General features: G+C 37.4%; 1 protein-coding gene across 2 annotated transcripts in view; it reads right to left on the minus strand.

Moving 5' to 3' along the window:
- The window catches only part of RAB3C (RAB3C, member RAS oncogene family), a 322,157-nt gene that overhangs the window by 168,393 nt on the left and 128,027 nt on the right, over window positions 1-25,737 (minus strand). For both annotated transcript variants that reach the window (XM_082457407.1, XM_082457406.1), the window contains exon 3: window positions 4,786-4,904. In XM_082457407.1, coding sequence (XP_082313533.1) covers window positions 4,786-4,904 — 119 coding nt within the window. The remainder of the gene's footprint in view (window positions 1-4,785; window positions 4,905-25,737) is intronic.

Below are 25,737 nucleotides of genomic sequence, written 5' to 3' on the forward strand. Positions count from 1 at the left end.
TTGTGCAACAAAAACTAACACAACATTGTTAAGCAATTATACTCCAATAAAGATATAAAAAAAGAAGAACATTATGCTAAATGAAATAAGCCAGTCACACACAAAAAAGCAAATACTGTATGATTCCACTTATATGAGGTACTTAGAGCAGTATGAATAGAGCAGTCATATTCATGGACATAGAAAGTAGAATAATGGTCCAGGGGTTGGGGATAAAGGAGAATGGGAAGTTATTTAATGGGCACAGAGTTTCAGTTTTGCAAGATGAAGAGTTGTGGAGATGGACTGTAGTGATGGTTGCACAACAATAAGGATGTATTTAATACCACTGAACTGTGCACTTAAAAATGATTAAGATTGTAAATTTTAAGTTTTGTATATTTTACCACAATAAAAATTTAGAAAAAAAATTTTAATAAAATTGTACTGTATTCAGTACTAGGGAAAAGAGATGAATGAACTCACACTGCAATACAGAAGACAAAATGTAATCAGATAAAAACAGAGTCTGCTAGGTTTTTTATGTGGTCTGCAGAAAGTGCTAGTGTGGCATGGAAGCAGAGATATGGGAGTGAATAGCATTGTCCACTGGGAATGGAAATTGTGGTGGGTGGGAAACGAGATAGTGGTATCTTCAAAAGGTTCATAGAAGAGTTGTTATTTGAGATGGCCTTGAAAGGAGAATAAGAATTTAGATAGATAGCAGAGAAGGTATTCCAAGCAGAGGAACAGAGTTATTGAAAGAATGGAACATTAGTAAATTGAGAAAAGTTCTGTCTGGTTGAAACCTAGGACCAGTGGAGGAGAGTGGTAGGAGATGATGTTAATGGAATATCTATGAGAAGGCAACACTGTCCACCACGTTAGAGGGTGTGGACTTCATTCTAAATCAATGGTCTTAACCAGAAATGGGCATCAGGATCACTTTTAGAGCTGACACACATACATATACCAATATTTATCACTGCAGACTTGGTTTTGTTTGTATAGAGTGGAGCCTGGGCTTCTTCATGCTGTCAAGGCTCCACAGTGATTCAGAGAGGCTCCTAGAATCTCCACTATAAGTAATAAGACATTATTAAAGGTTTTATTATTAAGATGAGAGACGTTACTTAGCTCTGATGGCAATATGATAGATGACCTGGAGAGGGTGGGACTTGCCAGTAAGCATACAAGGTAGAAAATTCCTAAAGTGCTGAGAGCTAAGGTTCTTAAAGAGCTCATGACAGTCTGAATTTAGACAGCGGCAGTAGGGACAAAGGCATTCAGAAAGTTAAAACTACTGGACTTGGTGATCAGTGAGATGTCATGGGTAAAGAGAGAGAAATCAAAATTAGAGCTCAGATTTCCACATCAGACAACTGGGTGCAGGTGGATCCACTAACTGAGATAGTAAATATTGGCATAGGTACTAACTACAACATCTGGCAGATTGACTGTCAAAGAGTAGGTGCTCAATAACCGTTGAATGAATGAAAAATCCCTAGTAAACCAAGAATTATACAACTGTGGATGAAAACATGACTAAGGGTTGGTTTATGGATAAGCTTTGTTGGGTTTTGACAAATCTAGATATCCGGGGGAGGTGAAGTAGAAGGTTGTGAAAAAGAAATGCAAAACAGAGGGTACCATCAAAACACAAAACCCACAAAGGTTGGAAAGTTTAGGCTTGGTTCCAAAAACAGTGAATGGTTCAGTTTGGCTTTAGAATAGTGAGAGATGAGACTGTAAAAATATAGGGACTCCATGATGTCATGTGTCTGAAAGTCAGTCTGAGGAAGTTTTAATTAATTAAGGAGGCGATGGTAAGTCATGGCTTTTGGGCAGGAGTCTTCCATGATCTTTAGGATCATGTTCTTTTGGGAGACTCTTATAGCAGCAGCGGGATAGGATGGATTGGGATGGGAAGAAATCTAAGGGGGAAAAGATCAGTTAGAAGGCTATTATAAAGGAAGAAGCAAAAGATAAGAAGAAGAAGAAGCTGAGCCATGATGGTCACGTGATTTCTCAGGCAGGAGCAGATTCAAAGGATAGTCAGGGAAAAATTAATATGCAAGATCAGGCCCCAGAATAGGATGGATGGAAGTTAGAGTTGGATACGAGGTGGAACCTGAGTGGCAAAGCATTGTGGCCTCAATGAACAGCAAAAATTGAAGTCAGGAAGGTGAGCAGTTTCAGGCAAAGACAATTGATTCTGAGATGCCAAAAGGATGTCCAGGTGGATAAATATTTCGGATACCAGTAAATGCAACATTGCACTTGGGAGCCATCTGGTACAAGTGATAAATGATGTGCACAAGTGGATAAGATGGCCAAGGAAACAGAATAAGCCCAAGAAAAAAGCCATGAGAGGATGCTGACCCTTTGCTGGGTGAGGAAGGGAGTGAAAGCTAGGAAGTAGAAAGAGGAGCGGGCTGAGAGACGCAAGAATAATCTGGGAAACGTGCCTCTAAGACAACAGGAAACAGAATTTCAAAGGAAAGAGTGGGTAAATAGAGTCAAATAGTTAGAGAATTGGGGGAGGTGGGGGAGAAGTGAGATAGGGCAGATGGTCTGTTGACAGGTAAGGGAGCCTGGGTGGGGTTGCAGAGGGAAGGACATGAGGAAGCTGCACTTTTCCATAGTGTTTCTGATGCGAGAGTCAGAGGTACTGCTAGGATGGCTCTTGGCACTGTTATCACTTGGTTTCAAAGAACTCAACAGATCCATCTCTTCTCAGTCGTCATATAACTTTCATTGGAACAATGGGCCAGAACTACGAGTGCAAACAGATTTAGGAACCCTGATGTCTGAAAGCTAATTCATGAACACTCCTGGGTCTTATCATTTCCTGAGAGGAAATAGTCAAAGTTAAAATGACCATTTTGTATGACAATATGTGTGCCAGAACTATGTGTGGCAAATAACTGGATAGCACCACGGTATTCATTGAACCAACCTTTTTGTTACTAATTTGAAATGCTACTTTTATCATAAACCAAATTCCATACGGCTTTGTGTCTATATCTGGACTCTATTTCATTCCATTCTCTACCAAACCTCCTGGTATTTGATTGGAAGTGCCTTGAGTTTATGAATTTATTTGTGAAGAACTGGCATTTTTTACAATATTCAGTCTACTAAAAAGAGGGGTACTTAAGCCTTCTTCTATGCCCCTCAGTTGAAGATAATTATTTTTTCATGGAGGTCCTAAGCTTGTCTTTTTCAGTTTACAGCTATATATTTCCCTTTTGAGTTGCTATTGTTAGTGGTATTATTACTAATTTTTTGTATTGTAAGTGTGTGTGTGTGTGTGTGTGTGTGTGTGTGTGTGTGTAAACAAGAAAGATGTAGGTGCATTTTCAGATAAGCAATAAAAATTTTAAGGAAACAATCTAAGGCAAATTGAAATTTTTAATAGCATCTGACCTTCACTGAGCTGATACACATATAAAAAAATCATTTTGGATAATACTATCATGTAAAACAGGAAAAAAAATGTTTATTTTACCTGTGTATTGCTAATTTTTCCTTCAATAAGACAAGCCAGGACTGTATTTGGAGTTAAAATGTGGTGTCTGTTTAGTCCTGGTCCTACCAGTGAGCTCGCTTTCCTCCTAATACCACACAAAGCCCAACTAGACTCTGGCTCTTTCCACAGGAAAGTAGCCCTGTTCCGCCCTGCTGCTTTAATTCATGACCATGACCATGACCATCAGCTTTTCAGTGTCTCCTCCTGAGGTGCTGGTGGAATAGGCTGAAGGAGCTGCAGCCACAGCAGTCAACCCCCCATAGCAAATCACACAGACAGGTGTTTTCACATGGTTTGATGTAGCTGAGAGTCAAGAAAGGTTTCAGTTTTTTCTTTTTCTTCATCCCAGTCCTTTCGAACTTTTCAATTTGAAGAAAAACTGAAAACTGTCTAACAAATCCAGATAAGGGGTCAGCAAACTTTTACTGTAAACAGCCAGACAGAAGATGTTTTAGGCTTGTGGGCTATATGGTCTCTGTTGCAGCTACTTAACTCTGCTGTTGTACCATGAAAGAAGTCATAGACAATAAGTAAATGAACCTGGCTGTGTTCTAATAAAACTTTATTTATACACAAGTGGTGAGCCAGTTGGGGCTCATAGTCCTGATTTGGCCTATGGTTCATGGTTTCCAGATTCCTATTTTAGACCAGTATACTTCCAGACCATTCATTATTTGTACTTCAAAAAATCAAAAGCAGGGCTTCCCTGGTGGCGCAGTGGTTGAGAATCTGCCTGCCAATGCAGGGGACACGGGTTCGAGCCCTGGTCTGGGAAGATCCCACATGCCACGGAGCAACTAAGCCCGTGAGCCACAACTACTGAGCCTGCGCGTCTGGAGCCTGTGCTCCGCAACGGGAGAGGCCGTGACAGTGAGAGGCCCGCGCACCGCGATGAAGAGTGGCCCCCGCTCTCCACAGCTGGAGAGAGCCCTCGCACAGAAACGAAGACCCAACGCACCCAATAAATAAATAAATAAATTTAAAAAATAAATAAAAAATCAAAAGCAATGTACTTGCCCCCATGGAACTAAAGATCACAGGATGCAAAGCATTGGAGTGAACAAAATAGAGCAAAATCATCAAAATGATTTCTTATCAATCCTTAAATGAGTCTGAGCATAGCTAGCCCTTGTTTGCTTTCTGAAACACAAGTGGGATCACAGTATATAAAAATACACATATTACATTGTGGTGTGATCACTGCTTTGAGGAGGGAGAGAGAGGTTAATGAAAAAAAGTCGTTATTAGTAATGCGAACATTTGCTCTCACTTACCAATCCTGTACTGCATTGAAGGATTCTTCATTTGTGATGTCATACATTAAAATAAAGCCCATGGCTCCACGATAATAGGCTGTGGTGATAGTTCTGTATCTTTCCTGGCCTGCTGTGTCCTACAAAATAAAAATAATAATCTGTCAAAAAATGAGGCAATACACCTTCTGGGAAGTGATTAATTATTCCCAAAATAGTCATAATAGAGAGTCTAAATTGTATTTACAATGTATAGCTATATATGTTTTTCAGTATTGTTTTTCCTAATGATTTTCATATGGCCGCTCTGCAGTATTATGAGCAGATCTTTTTTTGGGGGGGTGGTAAAGAACTAGCTCAAAGTACCTTCTACATATGTTCATTCCCATTAAGGAGCATTTAACTACAGAAAAGAAAATAAGAAGAAAGATCATACATATCAAAATCTGTGGCTTTTGTAGAGTTTAAAACCAGAAGAGTACATTAGCTCCATCATTATGTATTTACTGTCTATCTGCTACGTACAAGCCTCTGTGGGGAAAAAAAAAAAAGGACCTTTTATGAATAGGTCCCTGCATTTAAAAGCATGCAGTGTAGTTTCCATTTATTCAATGGTAAAATGACAATTAAAATACCTACTTTGTGTGGGTGTTTGAGTCGGACAGATCTGGAGTTCCCACTCTCCCATTAGAGAGCTGGGGGGGGACATGCACAAGCTGCTGAGCCTCTATTAACTTAAACCCCCTAACCCCCCCCCCCCAGCAGGCTTGTTAGGGCGACATGAAATAATGCATGGAAAGTGCTTCACAGAGCCTGACACACAAAAAGTGGCCAATAAATGGTAAGAACTGGCTGTTATTCCTGAAATTTGGGAAGGCAAGGCTAACACAGTATGGTAGATGGCAGCTTACAAATGCAGGGGCTCAGGGCCTGCAAAAGACTCTCATGCAGCAGTGAAATCTGAGAATCAGAGGCAGCTACATCACTGAAATGACCTATATAGGTCACAGATACTGCACAGTGTAGTTGAAGAAATTCTTCCTCAATTCAACTAACTCTTGCTCCTTTGTCTTCTCAGGATCTGGGGTATAACTTATAACCCAGTGCTCCTTGGCTTCCCTCTTCACCACTTTCCCAGGGGACTGGGCTCTGATTTCTCTGCCCTAGTATTCTAGGTGCTTAGCAGTTTGGACAGAAATGTCACCTTCTTTCTGACTTGGTCTGGGTCCTCTTTCTTCCCTTCTCCCAGAGATGCCTCCTTTGTATACAAAGTGCATCCCAGTTCCCCCTAAGGCAATATTAATAGGTCTTGAAGGGAAAGCTAATGTGTTGGATGATTCAAGAAGAAGTTCCTTTTTTTTTTTTTTAACATCTTTATTGGAGTATAATTGCTTTACAATGGTGTGTCAGCTTCTGCTCTACAACAAAGTGAATCAGTTATACATATACATATGTTCCCATATCTCTTCCCTCTTGCGTCTCCCTCCCTCCCACCCTCCCTATCCCACCCCTCTAGGTGGTCACAAAGCACCGAGCTGATCTCCCTGTGCTATGCAGCTGCTTCCCACTAGCTAGCTATTTTACGTTTGGTAATGTGTATATGTCCATGCCACTCTCTCACTTTGTCACAGCTTACCCTTCCCCCTCCCCATATCCTCAAGTCCATGTATGATATATAAAAAAAAAAAAGAAGAAGTTCCTTTAGCATCAAAATGACGTGAACATCTCCTGGGTCTCACTCTTAGAACAGGCTCATGTTGGACACGCTGTTCCTCACCCGTAGGTACCCTCCTGCTTGGACGCCTGCACTCCACCTCGGACTAACAGTAGGAAACTCAAGAACGCTCACAATTTTCTCCTAATTTGTGTGGTTTATTCTATTTGGCCCCTGAAAGTTCAGAGAATGGTAACCAAAGAAGGCTGAGGAAATCAGCAAATGATTCCAGGAGGATGTGGGCGTGTGAAATAAAACTTGAAAATTAGCAAAGGGTGTGACTGCTCATGAGCAACAATTATATGCCACACTTGGAGCGGGGATAAGGCTGGCCTGATTAGAGGTGTTTATTAGGTAATATTATTGAAATAAGTTTCCAAAGGTAAGATAAAAACAGATTACGGTACCCCAAATAGCAAAAATGAAGCAAAACAAACGAGGAAGGTCTTTCAGAACATGCCACTAATTGGCAGAAAATAAAAAGGAAAGTCTAGATTTCACCACGTGAAAATGTGACCATTCCTTGAATATAAAAAAAATGCTATGAAGAAAATTGAAATGATATATAATCAAATGATATTTGAATATTTTACTGTACTTTGCTTAGTATTTTATAAATATGAATGTATAGATATTAGAGATAAACTTGGAAATCAAAAACTGCATGTAGTTGGGACAATCATACAAATTCATTAGACAGAAAGAAGCCAATCTTGAGCTTATTTGGATATTTTTGGATATTCGTTGGATATTCCATTAACAGTATATCCAACTGTGAAATGAAGGAGAAAGTTAGAGAACCAAATGCCCAAAGATTGTGTTTAAAAAGCAAGGTATAATTAGAGATTGTGTAATATATTTTAGCTCTCTGGGGAACAGAACCCCTTAAAACGAGTTATTCTATTTTAAAACTTAGGCACTTTTGTCTTGGGTTCATATTTTTCAGAATACATTATCTATAAAATTACCATTTTTTTCCGTACTGTGAAGTAATTTTAAATAGCTTTCTTTATCTCTTGGTAAAATATCTTTTTGGCATTGACCGAGTAGCCTTCTTACAGGTTAGGGACCCCCTTCCTGCTACTTTCTCTATACAAAAGACCGCTGTCCCCCAATTTCTCAATAGGAGAAAACAGCCAATATGCCCGAGGCACTGCTAGAAGGTGACCCAGACCCTTCCTGTCAAGCATGTCTTCAATACAGACACTAAATAATGTTGTGTTGAAAAACTATGACATTTTCTCTCTCTTCTTGACCTCTTCCAGGGATGGCTTCCTCTTTCATAAGATGTTAATTTTATTTTGACAGTAAAGAAACTAGATCTAGTATTATAAAACATTATCAATTTCACACTGGAAGTGTATTTAATCTTCAAGGGAGCAGAAATCAAGGTCCCGTTACATTATGATTGAGATGTTACAGGAAACCACGGGGTTGGATAGCCATTGTGTATCAAAATTTTAAAACAGAGAGAGGGGGACAAAAACAGCTTTTAAGAAAAAGAAAAAAAAAGAAGCTTTCAGACAGCACTTAAGTCACAGCAAGGGGCAGGACCTTCCACAGGATTCTGACTTGAACCCAGAAACACAATCTAATTGGAGGTAGTTGTCACCTCAGAGCTCTCAGGGAGAATAAGAAATTGCACCAAGTAGGGGAAGTGTAGTAAGAAATACAAAGAGGAAATTTCCTTTCCAAATGCAAAGAAAATAAAAAGAGTAAAACTAAGCTAATAAACAGACACTAGTTGGCTCTGCATTGGTTTTGAGTACTGAAAACAATTTTAAGATTACAAACTCATTAGCATTTTCTCTCCCATTATATTAGGAAGAAAAAGGAGTCAGAAAAAATACCTCATTACATTTGACATTTACTAATAATGATAGAAGGTTATATTGGAAAGAAAAGAACACTTATCATGTCAAGTGCCACTAACATAATTAAATGTGAGAATCTCAAAAGGTAACTGACTAAAATGGTACTTCTCAATCTGCTCAGGAAAATGGCTCTAAACTCTGGCTTTGCCTTGTTGCTCTGCCCAGTTGATTCTAATAACTGGAGATACCTGCTGGTTTTCTATAAATGTAGGCTTCTGGTGATTGAAAAACACAACAGGAAATCTTTCACAAAAAAAGGGATAAAAATATGATTTAAAAATGAAAGCTTTCTTCCAAGAGAGTTAGCTTTCATTTTTCTCTCTTTTAAGAAAAAATAAAATCATCTTAGCTGGCTTAAATATTTTGACTTCTCAATCATGTTTTTAGGAGGAATTTTTGGCTTAAATGATAGGTTTGATTAGCAAATACTTGAATATCTGTCAAAAAAGAGCTCTAAAATGGAAAACATTAGCAGTTTGATAAGTAGTAGCTAGGAACATTTTCAGTTTGAATTTTGGCATTTTTGTCTGTTTTTGCCTTATGTTTTCTTTCTCTGGTGAAACATTTTATTTTTTTAACTGCATGTAGTGCATTCTCAAACACTTCTGAGGTCACACAGAGATAATGTGCAGTTTTAGGATTGAGGAAATAGCTTTCATTTGTAAAATCTGGGTTATATTGTAATTTGCTTTTGTTTTGGTGGTTACTTCTCTCTGTATTGGATTAAAGGGAAAATGGAAGTAACCATTAGTAAAGAAACATAACTCGAATAATATCACTACCATCAAAATACATTTATTGAATGTCTAGACAGAGAAAAATAGATTGAAGGACAGAGAATCCTGATACATGATAAAGTAGGTAATTTTATAGGTGGAGAAACCAAACCAGAACACATTGGTGTTAACTGATCAACAAAGGTAATTTAATTAAGCTAAAGGAAATAATATGTAATAATCCAAAGAGGAAATCAACAGCAATGTAGGATGAGAACACTGCAACATAAGACATAAAACACATTTTATCTAGTGAACTTCTAAATAGACACAAATATGTGAAATGGAATAAACACTCAGTCATTTAGCATTCAAGCAAGTAGCAATCTTTTAACTTGTACCTTGCTACCTTCTACCTGTAGGAATTATTTTGAATCATCAAAGGAAGATTAAATTATGCTCAATATAATTTAATATTAATGTTGATTGATTGATTCATTCATTCATTCAATAAACAATAAGTGAACACCTATTACCAGTTACGGACTGTGATAGATATTTATTAAATTTATTTTATGTATTCTAGATGTATTTTTGTATATTTAAAAATTCTACACTTTAAAAGCATTTCATTAATCAGGATATCATATTCCTTACATGTCTACAAAATATTAGACATGAAATATCATTTCTGAAGAACCAGACAGCATAGCAATTTAAAATTGTAACTGAGACCATCTGCTCAGTGGTGAGGTTCTCCAATTCATAGTCACAGTTATGGGTTGTACTGTGTTCCCCGCCCCCGCAAAATATGTGAAGTCCTAACCCTAGAACCTGTGAATGTAACCTTATTTGGAAATAGGGTCTTGGCAGATGTAATCAAGTTAGGATGAGTTCATACTGGATTACGGTGGGTTCTAATCCTATGACCAATGCCCTTTCGGGAAGAGAAAACAGAGACACAGAGAAGGCCACATGAAGGCAGTAGCAGAGACTGGAGTGATGTATCAACAAACCAAGAAACGTCAAGGATTGCTGGCAACCCCTAGAAGCTAGGAGAGAGGCATGAAATGAATTCTCCCCCTAGAGCCTGAGAGAGAGCATGGCCCTGCGATACCTTAATTTAGGACTTCTAGCCTCCAGAACTGTGAGACAATAAATTTCTGTTGTTTTAAGCCACCCAGTTTGTGGTACTTCATTACAGCAGCCGTAGGAAACTAATGCAGTCATCGACCCCAGTTTGCAATCTTCATGATCAGGGCAAAAGCAATATAAATTTCACAGCTATCCACATACCCGTTTACTACTTTATAGGAGAGAAAATATAGAAGATTAACAGTAGTCTTATTGAGAAGCCTAACATAGTCTCATGAAGATGTTATGCTAAAATGTATAACTATATTCCATTTATGAAAAATGAATTCTATTCAAAAAAGGTGAGTTGATATATCTTATTGCTTTAAAAAAGTAGATCTTAATATACATAAATACATACATATATTGTTCTTAGAAGGACAGAGCACCATTGCTTGAAGCGATACACATTATATACTGTTTCATGTTGGAATTTCATCCCCAAATGATTGAAATGCTGTTACAGAGAAACCTAAAGTCATAACATATACTGAGACACTACTCTCCAAAACAACAGAAACAACAAAATGCTGATTATTATACATTACTTCTTTTAGGTGATGTTACTTTCCTCCCAGTTGTATTTATTTTTTCATTTCCATAAATAGGCAGGCATAAAGCAGCATTGAACATAGTCTGATAAAAATAGTAAGCAAAACAGGAAGCTCAAATATTTTATGCTTTATTGTTGCATGCTTATTTTTGGAATAAGAACTTTTGTTCCTTACAGCAGTTAATCTTCCATTAAAATGAAATTTACAAACCACTTTTCCCTACTGATCTTGTACAGTCACTTCGAATTCATTTACAGACACTTAGTTATACAAGCATCTGTAAATGAAGCTCACATTTTAGAAAAGAGTTCTAATAAACTGGCCTCTAAATAGTTCTTTGATCAATGTAGATGTTCTTCTTACCTATTGCCCTTTATCCATCCTCTTCACACCAGCCGATTTTATTGATCAGATTTTCTTGGCATGATGTTTACCTTTGAAATACCCAAACCTTCATTTTACAATGGCATCCACTTCCAAGTAAAACCCTAATAAAATAACCCTGAGGCACAAGGATAAAACTTGACCTATTATTTCTTGGCAGTGTTACCATGGCAATTCATCTTTCCTGGAAGAGAGGAACAGTTGTATATAGCTCTTTTATAGGGGGCCTTAGACTCTATTGTCAGTGAGAACCTAACACATCTACCAATTGTGTGTTTCTGCTCATGAAAGTTGGAGACATTTTCCAGTAAATGCCATTTCAATGCTCAGATGAACTCTCTTCAAGACCTTAATAAAATTTACAATCAAAAGCATGTAAAGGCATCTTCACTCATTTAAGAGCTTGTTATCTAAGAACAATTGACACAAAGGCAGAGAAAGGCGCCATTTTTTCTTTCTTTCTTTTTAAATTTTTTTTATTTATTCATTTTTCGCCGCGTTGGGTCTTTGTCACTGCGTGCGGGCTTTCCCTAGTTGTGGCGAGCGGGGGCTACTCTTCGTTGTGGTGCAAGGGCTTCTCATTGTGGTGGCTTCTCTTGTTGCGGAGCAGGGCTCTAGGTGCACGGGCTTCAGTAGTGTGGCACACAGGCTCAGTAGTTGTGGCACACAGGCTCAGTAGTTGTGGCTTGCAGGCTCTAGAGCGCAGGCTCAGTAGTTGTGGCGCACAGGCTTTGTTGCTCTGCGGCATGTGCGATCTTCTTGGACCAGGGCTCGAACCGGTATCCCCCTGCATTAGCAGGTGGATTCTTAACCACTGTGCCACCAGGGAAGCCCTGCTTTCTTTCTAATTAATCTTTTTGACATTCTTCTTCTCAGTGGGATTTTGATTATGCTTAACTTTGTCAAAACCTAGGGCATAAATATTTAAATGCAGGCAGCTTGGAGCTTTTAGTCAAAATTGGTGATTGTTTTTCTTCACAGAATGCAATTCAAAATGCTTGCCAGCAGATCAAGTGTTCTGTGTTTTAAAGGATAATAGGCTTTTGAGTGGGATTCTTATTGTTGCCCTAAAATTGGCAACTAAGACTCCAACCAAACTTCTTACAAAGGGATGGAGCTTTCACTTGCACAGCCATGTGCCAGTTGGTTGGTTGGATGGATGTCTGCTTAGGCAATGGAATTGCTGATCTGCGCTTATGTAGGGGTATTTGAGATCTGGAGAGAGATGGCAGGGTTGAGGAGGGGGAGGAGGTAGAGGAGCCCGACTTCCCACAGGTTAGCAATAAACACCACAGCAGGTAGCTGCTCTTGAGACATCTTGCCATTAACCCACCTCTGAGAGGGCTGTCTCCTGGAAGAGGCTGGGGAGGCGATGAGGAATACTAACAGGGGCAAGAGGGGTCAGAAGGAATGTGAGCAGGTTCCGGCTGAATATCCGGCACATTTTAGCTGTGTGAACTTGGTTATCTCACTTGCCCCTCTGGGCTTTGCTGTCCTCATTTCTGAATGAGAAAATAAATTTTCTAAGTCTGTTTCAGCTCTCAATTCATAGAATGTCTTTAAATACATTTTCCCCTCTTCTAGGATTTTTGGGCTAGTGCATCAGAATCTCTTTACTGGTGAAATCTGTCCATTAATATTTACCCTAATTACCACTATCTTTGCATAGATGTTTCCTATCTTATTTTATATTTGGCTTGATTTTCCTGTAATTCTTTTTATTCATTTCCTGCTTTCTCTTTGGCTGAATGTTTTTCACTTTTTTCTAATTTTATTCTTCCCTTTATTAGTTTGGAAATTATACCTGCTATGTATAAAGTGATTATTAAAATTTCAAAATTTATGTTCAAAACATTTAATTATATCTTTATCTTTATTTACCCAAATCCAAATATTTAGAATAATCTGTCAGTCATCCCTTCCCATTCTACATAATAATGCTGTACAATGTTCCATATTCTAATAATATCTTGACTTTTTACCTCCTGTATTAGACATTATTATGTTTTACACAGACATTATTCATTTATATTTATCCTATGTTTTCCAGTTTCCCTGCTCACAATTTCTTCTTATCAATACATATTAAACTACCGTTCCATACTTCTGAAGTGTGTTCTTCAGAAATCTCACCGGTGAAGGTCTTTTGATAGTAAATATTCTCCTCCTGCATGTCTGAAGATATATTTATTTAGCCATTATTCATGAATAATGTTCAGTAAATATATATTATTGGGTGTAAATTCTAGTTATACTTTATCTGTTCTTTATAGCATTATGCTATTGTTTATAGACTTCAGTTGATACATTCAAAAATATGCTATCACTCTAATTATTGTTCTATTTTAGGTAAACTGTTTTCTCTAAAGCTACTGTTAAGAGTTTCCCTTCATCTTTGGTGGTCTTCAGTTTTGCAATGATGTGGCTACACTTACAATTCTTTTATTTATGTTGCTTGGGGTTCACTGTGATTCCCTATTTTGAGGATTCTTGTCTTTCAAAATTTTAGAAAAAACTCCAGTCACTATCTCTTCAAACTACTTTTTTCCCATTCTTTATTTCTCCCCCTTTATTGTGGACTTACAATTAGATATCAGGAAAGTAAGGTGACCACACAGCCTGGGCTGCTCAGGAAAGTCCCAGATCAATGAACACTTATATAATGAACTTATTGACTCAAAGTCTTCTGGAACTTTTTCAATTTAATTCATATTTGAAAACAGGCCTGGATCTATAAAACAAGTTCATAGTTTCTGACATGGTTTCTGTCAGTTCTGAAGAGTTTGAAAAAAAGGTTTGAAAAAGTTCTAAAGGTCAGCTGAATCACACATTGTAAAACTTGTTAGCTTTAAAATGAAAGCAGAACTGGGTATAAAATATACGCTGAGGCATGAGTCTGCCTCTAGAAAAGGAGTGTTTCTGTTTCTCATGAGGTCTCTGCCCTGTTAAATCATCACATTAGCTGTTCAGCTTATTTTTTTCTCTGATCTGCTTTCTTTAGTTACCCATGTTTAAAAGTGATTGTGTCACTACTGCAGATCAAGATCACAGGCTGGCATCTGATTCACTGGTGTTTCATGTGATTAACACAGTCGTTAAAAAACTGTAAGCCAACATTGAAGAATGTGGAGATTTTTACACAAAAGCCCAGATTTCCAATTTCTTTTGAAAAATTTTAAAAGATGGTAACAAACTGCTGTATGGCCATTGAGGGCTGAGGCTGGGTAGCAGCTGCCTCTTTTATACGGTCATCTGCCTTTCTCTCCTTTCTGCTGTTGCCTGTTTCCTAAGGCACTGCTATTTGAGATCACCCCGCACCTACCACCATAAGTATTTCTGTTTATGCTCTGTTCAAAACCATCCTATGTCTTCCTTTCAGCCTGAGGATAAAGTCCAAATTCCTTAGGCTTTTTTCCATTTGGCCCCATCATCCCTTTCCAATTTTATCTTTACATTTATATTTATTATATGTGTTTATTCTTCTTTTCGATCCCCTTGTGTCAGAATTTGACCATGTTTCTCAAACTACCCCCCCTGTGTTTTCTGACTTCCGCATCTTCTTCATGTGTGTATATGCCTCCACATGCTTGTCCTCTTGATCTTGTGTTTTCATCCTCAGTAGAATCCAAGTATATCTTTAAAAAAAATGTCTTATCAAATAGCTATTCTTCTTATTCTTCTGGACTGTCTTAACCAAAGAATAAAACTAGTTCTTAACCTAGCCTAGGCAATTGAATGCCTAGGTGAAAGTTACATTCGGGATCAAAATTTATACAAGGAAAAAGTCAGGTTGTCTTAACAAATCAATATTCTGTCTGGGTTAACTTCTTGTTAAAAACTAATCAAACACTGGAAATCTATATTCCTAACATTATACTGGATACCGAGAAAAATACAAAATAAGCATCCATATGATACAATCTCTAAAACAAAGAGTTTGTATTTTCCACAAACTGCCAAAATAAAGCACGTAGAGTGACCTGAGACCCTGGCTGTATTTGCAGTGTTTATTGTATGATGTGTGCAGTCTGTGCTAGAGGGGTTGACTGAAATGAGCTGGAAAAGGCTCCAGGAAAAGGTAAGGTCAGTCCTCAGGGATGGGTAGGTTTTGAAGGGCAGAGGTGAGGTAGTTAGCAGACACAACCACAACTGGGATCATGGCAAGACCATGGAAGTGACAGGGAGTGGAGAGACTGGCATTGATGTTTATCCTTTGTATTTACCTACCTCAATCCCGCTGCAGGGATGAAAACAATGTCTATTGTGAAGTATTACAGAAGGCTTTTGTTTGGTACCTGATAATTCACCAGGCACTGCAAATGGACAGTATGATTCCCTACTCCCTTTTAAACTGTAGTATCTTGTGGGGGAAACTGAGAACAGATTCTGTTTCTTCTAGAGCAGGATCCATAATCCGAAATGGAAGAAAGAAAATGTAATCTACGACCCAGTACCAGGTGGATTAAGTAATTAAACCCCTCTGAATTTTCACTTTCTAGCTAAAATAGGGATAATATTATCTACCTATCTACAAGGTTGTTGTAAGGATTAAATAAATGAACATATTGAAAGGCTTCTAGCCCACACTAGGTGCTCAATAAATGGGGTCTTTTTTTTTTTTCCTAGCAGCAGCAATGTGTGGAGGAAAGAACAAGGATTTGGTGTTAGAACACCTGGGTTTCTACTCTGGCTCTGAGACTCACATGCTGAGTGATTTTAGAAATATCACCTAACCTCTCTGAGAATCAGTATCCTGATTTCCAAAATGAAATTAGTAACCGATACGGAGTTGAATTGCAAGTTGCAAATGACAAAAGTTCTCTGTAAGCTATAAGTTCTCTGTAAGCTATAGGTAATATCATTACTAGTGAATGTGTTAAAGATAGTACAGAATTGAAACATGTCAAATCCCAATAGAAAGTGTTTGTTAAATGCAACTGGATTCCTCAGTAGAACATTGTTCCTTATATCTCCCATCTCCCAGAGAGGAGAGAAAATAAAGGTAGTTGTCCTTCAGAATCACCCAGAATCTACATACCCTCATTTTCTCTCTCCACACCCCCTTACATAAAAAGGGAACAGAATTCGAAGATGAAATACACAATTAAATCTTTATCATGACAATTGCTTGATTATGCTTACTAATTCCTTTAAGATCCTCTGCACAGTCTTATTTTTATGATTGATTTGACCTGCATTGAAACAAAAGACCTAATGAATGACAACGGTGTTTCAAGGTTAGAGGAATGATTTCCACATCTCAGACTACTGCTCATTGTAGTTGATAAGAATCATTGAATGACAAGTACTATGTCCAATGAATGAAGTCTCAAAAATACATAGAGAGACAAAGGGAAATGAAAACGTAGAAACCAGATGCTAGAGAAACAGAAGTCGCTGTAGCATCTCATTATGTGCTCCAAATCCAGAGAGAGAAAGCTCGGAGCAGGCAGCTGGCTGTGCAGCAGGTCTGGGCAGCAAGAGGATAAAGTAACTGTCTGGCTCTGGAAGGCGCAAGGGAAGGCCAGGGAGAAGTTTACTTTGGAAAGGCTTCTTGACTTGACCAGAAATAGCACTACTATCAATAATGGCATATATTTCTCTTTTTGAAGTGGGTCTAATATATTTATTTGTTTCTTTATATATAACCTTCATCATAAATAATTCAAAAAATATAATGAGATGACATTACATCCAAATGAAATATCTAAACATCAAAGGCAATTTCGAGTTGTTGAGTACTATTTTACAAGTTGTTAAGTTGGTAGAAAATATTAAGCCCATTGCCTGGTATTCAGGAAACAGGGACACTCAGACTCAGGCCTCGCCCAGCATAGGGCACTTTCACGTGTGGCCTTTGTGACCTCACATTTCTGTATGAGATTATATGGGATCAAATTTTATAAGGCACAAAGCCATCCAGGGTCTCCTAAGATCAATGGTAATCACAAAGAAGCTTTGGAGATCACACAGCTAAGTAGAAGACAAACCCTGGCTTCTGCCTACTTTTTTGGTCATGTTGAAGCCATTGAAAGATAGTTTCAGTGGCTATTTAAGCAGTTCTCTCTTTCTTTTCTGTTCAGTTCTGAACAGACACCCATGCAGAGTTGAGGCTGGGGCTCAGCTTCATAATTAGAGGGACTGAAATTGAAGGCGGAGGTCAGAGGTGGGCTACAAAGACGATTATAGGGTTAAAGAGAGCTGTGCCCAAGGGGAACAACTCAAGGAGCTTTATTAAGTCTCAGAAGTCTGAAGAGTGACTTCCTTAGAACTTTAGTATTTTGAAGTCTTTCTGATAGAGCATGGAAAGTGGCTCTTTTCTTTTTATAAATCTTCATTCAAGACAGGACTAGACTTATTGGGGGAAATGGGGCCTGGACATTGGCTGCAAGGTTTGTGGAAGCTGGAAAGGCAGACAGGATGTCTAAGGGCTGGGTTGTGAGTTATGGAGGCCCCTCTGGGGAGGCAGAGGGGCCAGAACCGGGAGAGGAGAGCCCCATGGGCACTCAGGGCCCCTTTAACATCGTTACTATGGATGCTGCTTTTGAAAGGGCTGAAACCTGACCACAGAACCAAAAGAAAACAAAATCTAAAGGAGAAGCCAAATTTGTTTTAAAACGTGATACAATCTAAATCTAGAATAACATCTATAGAATTTATTCAACCTGAATTCCATTTAGGGGTTAAATCTTCTATTAAGTCAGAAAAAGTAAATATCCAGGAGTCATTACAAATAAATCAACCACATTATCTCCAGATCAAATAAAAAAAAAGCCTGTATTGAACTGTATGAAAGAGGACGCAGATAGGCAGATTTACGCTGTATAGTATATAAAACACTCACACATTAGCATTTTACATTTAAGAAGCAAGATTAACTAGGATGAAGAAAATCATTATTGATGTGAAATAAAACCCATGCATAAAGCAACATTTAGTTTTTATTTTTCATAGTAAAAAGTTACCCAAATCACTGCATTACAAATAGACCAAATAGACCTAAATCATTTGCCAAACAATCTGACAGCTCATAAAATCATTCTTCCCACATTTAAATTTCACTGACAACATGGCTGCTGGCATGAGAAGCCTGAAAGGGCATTCATATTCCAACTATAATTCAAATTTCTACTTTCAATGCAAAAAGTTCTTTTATGGCTTGTGTGCCTGACAAACATATTTTTCTTACCATGTCAACAGAACTCTACTGCTTGAATAGCTTGATAAGCAGAGTCAGAGAGCAGATGTACTGGCATCTACTGATCCTTCTCCTACAGGAAAGACAGAAACTTCTCCAGCTGGGTAGCACTCCGCTGGAGGATGCCAGGCCTGAGGATCACGCTGTGCTAATAAGGTCAGGGTCTGATCCCTGTGTGTTCTTCATTCTGCCCGATTACACGCTCAACCTGGTGAGTTATTTCACAAATGTGAGAGGCAGGCAGATGGGCAAGGGTGTAAGGCTGGATTTGCACAGATCCATCATCCTTCATAAAAGGACAAATGAATGATTCTTTATATCCAAAGAAAATTCTAAGCTACTTCTGAAGAACTTGACCAAGTGGGTCAGAGTTTCTCCCCTTTTGGAACCAAGAGCAATAAATTCTGATGCTCAGAGTTGGCTTGGAGGGACAGATAAGATGGAGAGTTACCTCTTACCTTCAGGGAAATTTTAAGAGACCTATTCCTTCTCACTGGCTTATGTAAAAATTACATTTGGTCATTTAAAATAGTGCCACACTCTCAGAAGTTCTCCTTTGGTCGATTTGGGTGGTGGATTCTGGGGATGTGTACTCTCTCCAGGTACCTTTGGTCATTCTGATGCTGGTGGTTTGACTAATGCTGAATACCTGTGAGGTGCAGGGACTCTGGGGTTAGGTGATTTGGGCTCATACTGTGGCTCCATCACTTACTAGTTGTGTGACCTTAGAAAAATCAACTCATCTCTCTACACCTCAGTTTCCTCAACTGTAAAATGGGATCACGATAGATTACCTCTCAAGGTTGTTATGAAGATTAAATGAGCTTACACAGGCAATTTGTTTACTATAAGAGCTCAGACTAGCAAGTGAGCAATACATGGTAGTTATTGTAACTCCCAAATGCTCTTTCATTTTTTAAATTTTCTTTCTTATATGCAATGTTTTATCTATTGATATGTTTCATGCTTATATTTTGGGTTTTTAAAGTCACTACAGAATATACAAATAATGCATATGCCATATATTGTGTGTGTATAATATTATATACATATATATATTATTGGTGTGATAGATCTAATTTTGGATGTCATTTTTTTCAAAGATGTGACTACAAACCACTGTTAACCATTCTTATTTAAATAAAATGTGAGTGACCAAGGAGTAAAGATGTCTTATACTTTGTCATTCTTTGCTAAAATGTGGTCTTTTTTTCTCAAATGGAAATGAGATTACTGTTGTGATCTTCCAATTTGTTTCAAGTGGACAGGCAAACATCTCCGAGCTTTAAAACTTCTTTCTGCCAGAAGACCTACTTCAATGTGTCCAAGGCAATTTAAAAAACACATAGAGACAAGCAAATAAAAATTTGAAATTGCCACAGAAAGAAAACAAACAAATAATGACTAAAAGTTTGCTTGGGCCTTTATCCAAGCTGGTTTTTGAAAAAGTATGAAGACTCTTTGCCTCAATGGTAAAAATAATTGGACATATATAGATTTTGATCAAAATAGAGAAACTTACTAAGAAAAAAAGGGGTTGCCTCATGAACTGGCAAGTACTTTGTCACTGGACATGTTTGAACACAGGCTGGGTGAGCAATGTTAAGGATGTCGTAGAAGAGAGTTATGCATTCTGTAAAGCGTTAGACTACACAACCACAAGATTACAAAAGGAAAATGACAGATGGTGTTAAAGTTGTGAAACTGGGTATTGGAAGGTTCGCCATGTTTTTGGTAACTACAAAGAAGTAGAGAAGTTACTAAGCATCTGTGAAAAGACAAGGAGCTCAGATTTTGGACATATTTTATTTTAGCCCTAGGTGGAAACTCCAAAGCAGAGATGTTCTAAAACCAAACAATCTATAAATCGGTAAGTCCTCATTATATTACAAACCTACTTTTTTTTCCTAATAACTCTTTTTGATTACTGGTTTTTCTGCTTTTCCTATCATACAAGTTTCGGTGATTCAATAAGTGAAGTAGCCATTTACCTGTAAATAAATATGTAAACTTGGGATGGGTTCCCAAAGCAAAAGGTGAAAAATACGTTTATCCAGAAGGTGCTCAAACTCTCTCCATCCAAGACCGTTGTCCCACAACTTGTAGCTGAAACTGACTGACCTCTCCTCTTAATTAGTGAGATAGTAAAGCTTAGTATTCAATGTGGCCACAATAAGCTACTCCTTAAGCAAAAAAAAAAAAGAAAAAGTTTCTATTCTTGGTATTTCCTTTACACTTATTACTAGATCACTCAATGGTTATTGACACTAGATTAATGTGCATTTAAAAAAATTGTCCCAACTATCCCCAAAACCATCAGAGAAACATTACAAGTCATAAAATCATAATTTTATATTGGAGTCACCAACAATGTAATATCCAGTGTCTCCTATGATTATATGAACTACAAGGCTACTATGAGCAATCTAAAAATAAGAGGAGGTGGATTGGTCAACATAAAACCAAATGCAGCCTAATCTCTTGATCATAGGAAGATGGATACTACAGGCATAAGCACATTAATATGTAAAATTTAATTTGCTCCATTTCCAGAAACAAGTTAAATTAGGTTAGACACCAGAGGGCCTCTTTCCAAAGAGACAGGAAGAGAGGGGGGATGGAGAGAGGGAATCAGAGCAAGTGGAGAGAGGTGGACAGAAGTGCTTGGGAACAAGTCGTTTTACTCAAGGAGTCCTTTCAACAGTAAGTTTGTGTGTCATCTAGTTCTACTCCATAAACCCAGTTCCAAGAGACTTACACTCCCTCCAAAAGAATTCTCTTTATCCTTATAATATTCACTGAAACACACATTTGTTTTATCTTGCATTCTGAATTCAAGTCCCTCTTACCTGCTTTCCTAATAAATAAGAAATCCAAATGCCACAATGTCAAGCTCATCATCAAAAATTTTTAAGAGTTTATAAAAGAAAGCCAATTGTTTGTAGATTACCAGTAATTCCATTTAACAGTGATATTGCAAAACTCCTGGCCATGAGACAGAAGAATCTAGTTCACATTTGGACTAGTCACTTATCTCTAACTGCTGAAATAAAATTCACTTGTGAGAAGCTATTTTCTTCCTGAAGGTCAAGGTTGCTTTGCCTACTTAAAAAATAAGAACTCAAAAAATACTCTATGTGATATACAGTTATTTCATTAGTCAGTTGTTTATCTAGAAGTATTTTGAGAGCAGAGATTTCCTGAAGAAATATCTTTCTAACACATAACATGATGTCCTAAATAACCAGATGGTTAAAAAATCATTACAGAAGATTGAGGAAAAAAATCAAAAGATCATAGTGATGGTCAAAAGTAATAAATTATGTTCTCCTTTGCTTCGATGAAATTGGTTCTGAATACAACACTGCACTGTCACTCGCTTTGAACCTACCATCCATGAAACAAAGCAAAAGGAAATGCATACAGTTAGCTACGAGCTTGAAATTCTCTCTGATTTGCTAGCACATGTTTCTCACGGTGTTAATTAATGGTGAGCACAGCACTGTCCAACAAATCAGTCTTTCCAGTGTTGAGCAAGGGGCCACAGCTCCTAATTCAAACTGGAGCTAAATGCCCAGCTAGAGAGTGACTGAAGGTTACAGCAATAAAAAAAAAGAGGAAGAGCTAGCTCCCCTTTAGACTTCTGAAAATATGGCAACCAAAATAATTCAGGCAAAATAAAAGTCATTTTAACTGTCCATCACATCTCTCTCTTTTTTCTTTTTTGACTGCAGTTCTGGAATGGAATAGAATTTCAGCACCAGAAACATTCCGCACAGATCATTTGTACAGCATTTTTGTCTTGTTTTGTTTTTGTTTTTTATCTAGTCTCTTAGCAAGTTTAATGTTTATAACAAACACTGTTGTCTATAATCACTATACTGTACATTAGATCTCCAGGACTTATCCACTATTTGCAAGTTTACATCCTTAAACAACATCTCTCCTATTCCCCCACCCCCAAGTCCCTGTTAACTACCATTTTATTCCCTGTTTTTATGAATTCGGCTTTTTTAGATTCCACGTATAAGTGATATATACAGTTTCTCAGTGCTTTCAAGAATTGTGTTTGAGATTATTTTCCGCTATTTAGATTACTTTTCACCTCACTAAACAAGGAGAATTTTTTCCTGCTCTGGAAATAGAGATATCTATGCAGTTTATTCTATCAGAATCCTTTAATTTGGAGCTCTCACTGATTCCTCTTATCTGAGCACACCAGCAGGCAAACTTAAGAATTATGGACCACAGATTATATGCTGTATGCAGTTAACAAAGGAGACTTCATGGCTCTGCAGTTTTCATAATTACATTAAAGCCAGGCGTGTTTCTCTTTAAACACCAAAATGTGTTTTTATAAAGAAATTGGTTTTAGGATTTGTCATTAGAAAGTACATAAGCAAGGATTAAAATGGCATTTACTATGAGGAAACAGAGGCTCGACATAAGTCACCCAGCAGCTACAGTAAAGCACACTCCAGTCTGCAGAAGGAAAGAGCTTTGGACTTGGGAGTCAGAGGTTCTTTTTGGGTAACAGGCTCAGTTCTTTCACAAACTGGCTCTGAGACTTCGGAAAGGTCGCTTCATTTTTTGAGGCTCCTTATTTGTATAGGGATGTGATTGAATTACATAATTTTTAAGGTCTCTTTCAATTCTAAAGACTACTAAGATTAAGTCTTCTTAAAGGAATTTATTTCTTGGGAGAATGTACATTAACACACACTGTAGGGCCCCTAAAAAGCTGCTTAGTACATTGATTTTTAAGAGTTTTATGAATTTCAGTGCAGTGATTCTCAAACTTTGTTATACATCAAATCTGTTAATTGTAAATTCCTGGGCCCCATCATTAAAGACTGATTCAGGAGGACAGGAGTGGGCATGGGAATCTGCACTATGAATGGCCCTCCAGGAAATTCTGATGGAGGTGCTCTGTGGACCTCACTTTGAGATTAAACTAGTAGCTTGAAAGAAATAAAGCAATTTCTTCAAATCCTGGCTTAATGCCTGGAAAAACTGCTTCAACAGGATACTAAGACACAATCATTCCAAATAAAACCTTCTTTTGCCCTCAGAAATCGGATTATAAAAGAATAAATTTGATGTTATTCATAAGGAGAGTTCGGATTTGGCTGCCACATGCAATTTCTGAATCATCCCTTTCTTCTTTCATTAAAAGTTCTTTACATTTCTCCTCCTCATGGAAGTCACCTTTAATTACCACATACCCTGAGTATTAGCTAACCCAACATATAGGTTGCCCTGGATTTTTCTGTCAAAAAGTTCAGGTTCTAGCCACATTTACTATCCAGGTCAAAGCCAAGTCTATTCTTAGCAGGTTACAAAATTCTATAGTAGAATCCTAGTTTTGCTTAATAAAGTATATCGATCTAGATATCAAAAAAGATTAATTGAAAATATATAAATATTAGCAGTTACCTATTTTCTGTTTATTCTTCTGTATTTAAATTTTTTTCTACAAAGCCTATATATTTTTATAATCTTGACTTTAGAAAGAAAAAAAGAAAGAAGAAAAGGAGGAAGGAGGGAAGGAAGAAGGAAGACAGAAGAAGGAGAAGAAAGAGGAGGAAGAGGAGAGGAGATGGTATGTGTGCGTTACTATTCATTTACAACTATGAGGTCAGCCTAGTCTTTATCCCTGCATATAATTTTCTTATGAGCAAATATATATTTGTATTTCTGGTAAACAGTACATCAATTCCTTTTTATTTTTTTTTGAGAAATGCATGCATTATCTAAAACATTTAAACACACATTGATGATTCTACTAGCTAAACTTTGAGTTTATAAAACACTGCAATAAAAAGGCAAGTGTCTATATTTTGGGATGTATTTAAATTACATATACATACAATCTTATTCTCTCATTTCTATATTACACATACTTTGAGTTTCTAAGTATGCAACCATTTAGAACTATTTTCATGCCAGCTGTAATACATGAGTCTAAATAAATGGTAATTGTGCAGCAGGCTTACTCATCTTTGAGTGTTCTGACCTTGAAGAAAAAGCATCACTTGATTGCTTTAGCTGAAGTCTAGACTGTGATTCCTCCAGTCCAAAATGTGCCTGGATCTATCAGTCTTCAGAACACAATCACATTTTGTGAAAAGAAGAGTGGAATGATTCATTTATGATTAAAGAACAAGAAGACCAGTTCCACACGCTAATTAAATCATGGTATTAATGGGATTTATCTGCTGTACTTTTTACAGTGGCATTAGGTGAACAGAAAACAGATAAAATCTTGTCCAAAACTATACAATGCAAAATATATATGCATATATATATATATATATATATATATTTTTTTTTTTTTTTTTTAAGGATCAAACACCCACTTAGTGTTCACTGAGCATCTGTGTTCTAGGCGCAGTGTGCAATGAAGGAAGCCCAAGTCATGATCCCCACGTATCAGAAGCTTTCTGTTCCCTGAAAAGACATTTTGTACCAAGTCAGCTCCTCCTGAATGCCAAAGTCTCTCAGACAGTTCTTTATGTCTGATAATCATCCATATTTTCCCCTTCCAGCTAGACCTTTTAACCAGTGCATTTAAAGACTGTGAAAGTGTTTTGGCTAGTTTCCCTCTGACATCTACGTCAATGTGGAGCTTCTGGAGACAAACACAGACAAATATCTCTTCTTCTCTTCTTTGTTTCTTCCCTTGGCTTTCCATTTCCTGCAGACTTTATCAATACTCACCAAGTAGATGCCCCATCTCTGTGTCCCTAATACTCTGGTTGTTTAAAGCTCTTCTCTGTTTGGAGGAAGAAATCTTAGTCTATTTATGAAAAAATGTAGAACTTATCCCACTACACGTTCACCCACAGCAGACAATCTTCTAAAATGTAAAGTCCTCCAGTGCCTTCCCATTGAACTTGAAATACAATCCAAACTCTTTATATGATCAATAAGAACCTATGTAATCTGTTTCTTAGCTACCCCTTCTAACTTCTCTCCTTCCCATCTCTCCTTCATTCCTGCCACATTGACCAGAATCCTTCACAAGAAGGACTGAACAAAATGAAGAGGATATGAATATTCTATAGAAGAGCTACTTCATTGCATAGATGGGTCAGTCTAGGAACCATAAGAGGTGTCTTACTGACAGATTCATTGCATATATTTCCGCTTCTCTGTCCATTCAAGCCATAAAATCCAAGTGTTGTCCACTTTATTTCTTTCCACTGCCACTATAGAGGGGATCAATGCAAGTCTGATGACCTATAGTTCTAGTATAAAGAGAGTTCAGGAAAAGAATCAAAACGAATATAAAAAATAACATTAGAAAAGAAAATATAAATTCAACTCATCTTTACTCCTTCAGCTCTGGTGCCATTTTGATAATTTTTAAATTGTATTGTAATATATATATATATTA

This window comes from Balaenoptera physalus (assembly GCF_965194825.1).
Source record: "Balaenoptera physalus genome assembly, chromosome: 3".
Taxonomy (NCBI): domain Eukaryota; kingdom Metazoa; phylum Chordata; class Mammalia; order Artiodactyla; family Balaenopteridae; genus Balaenoptera; species Balaenoptera physalus.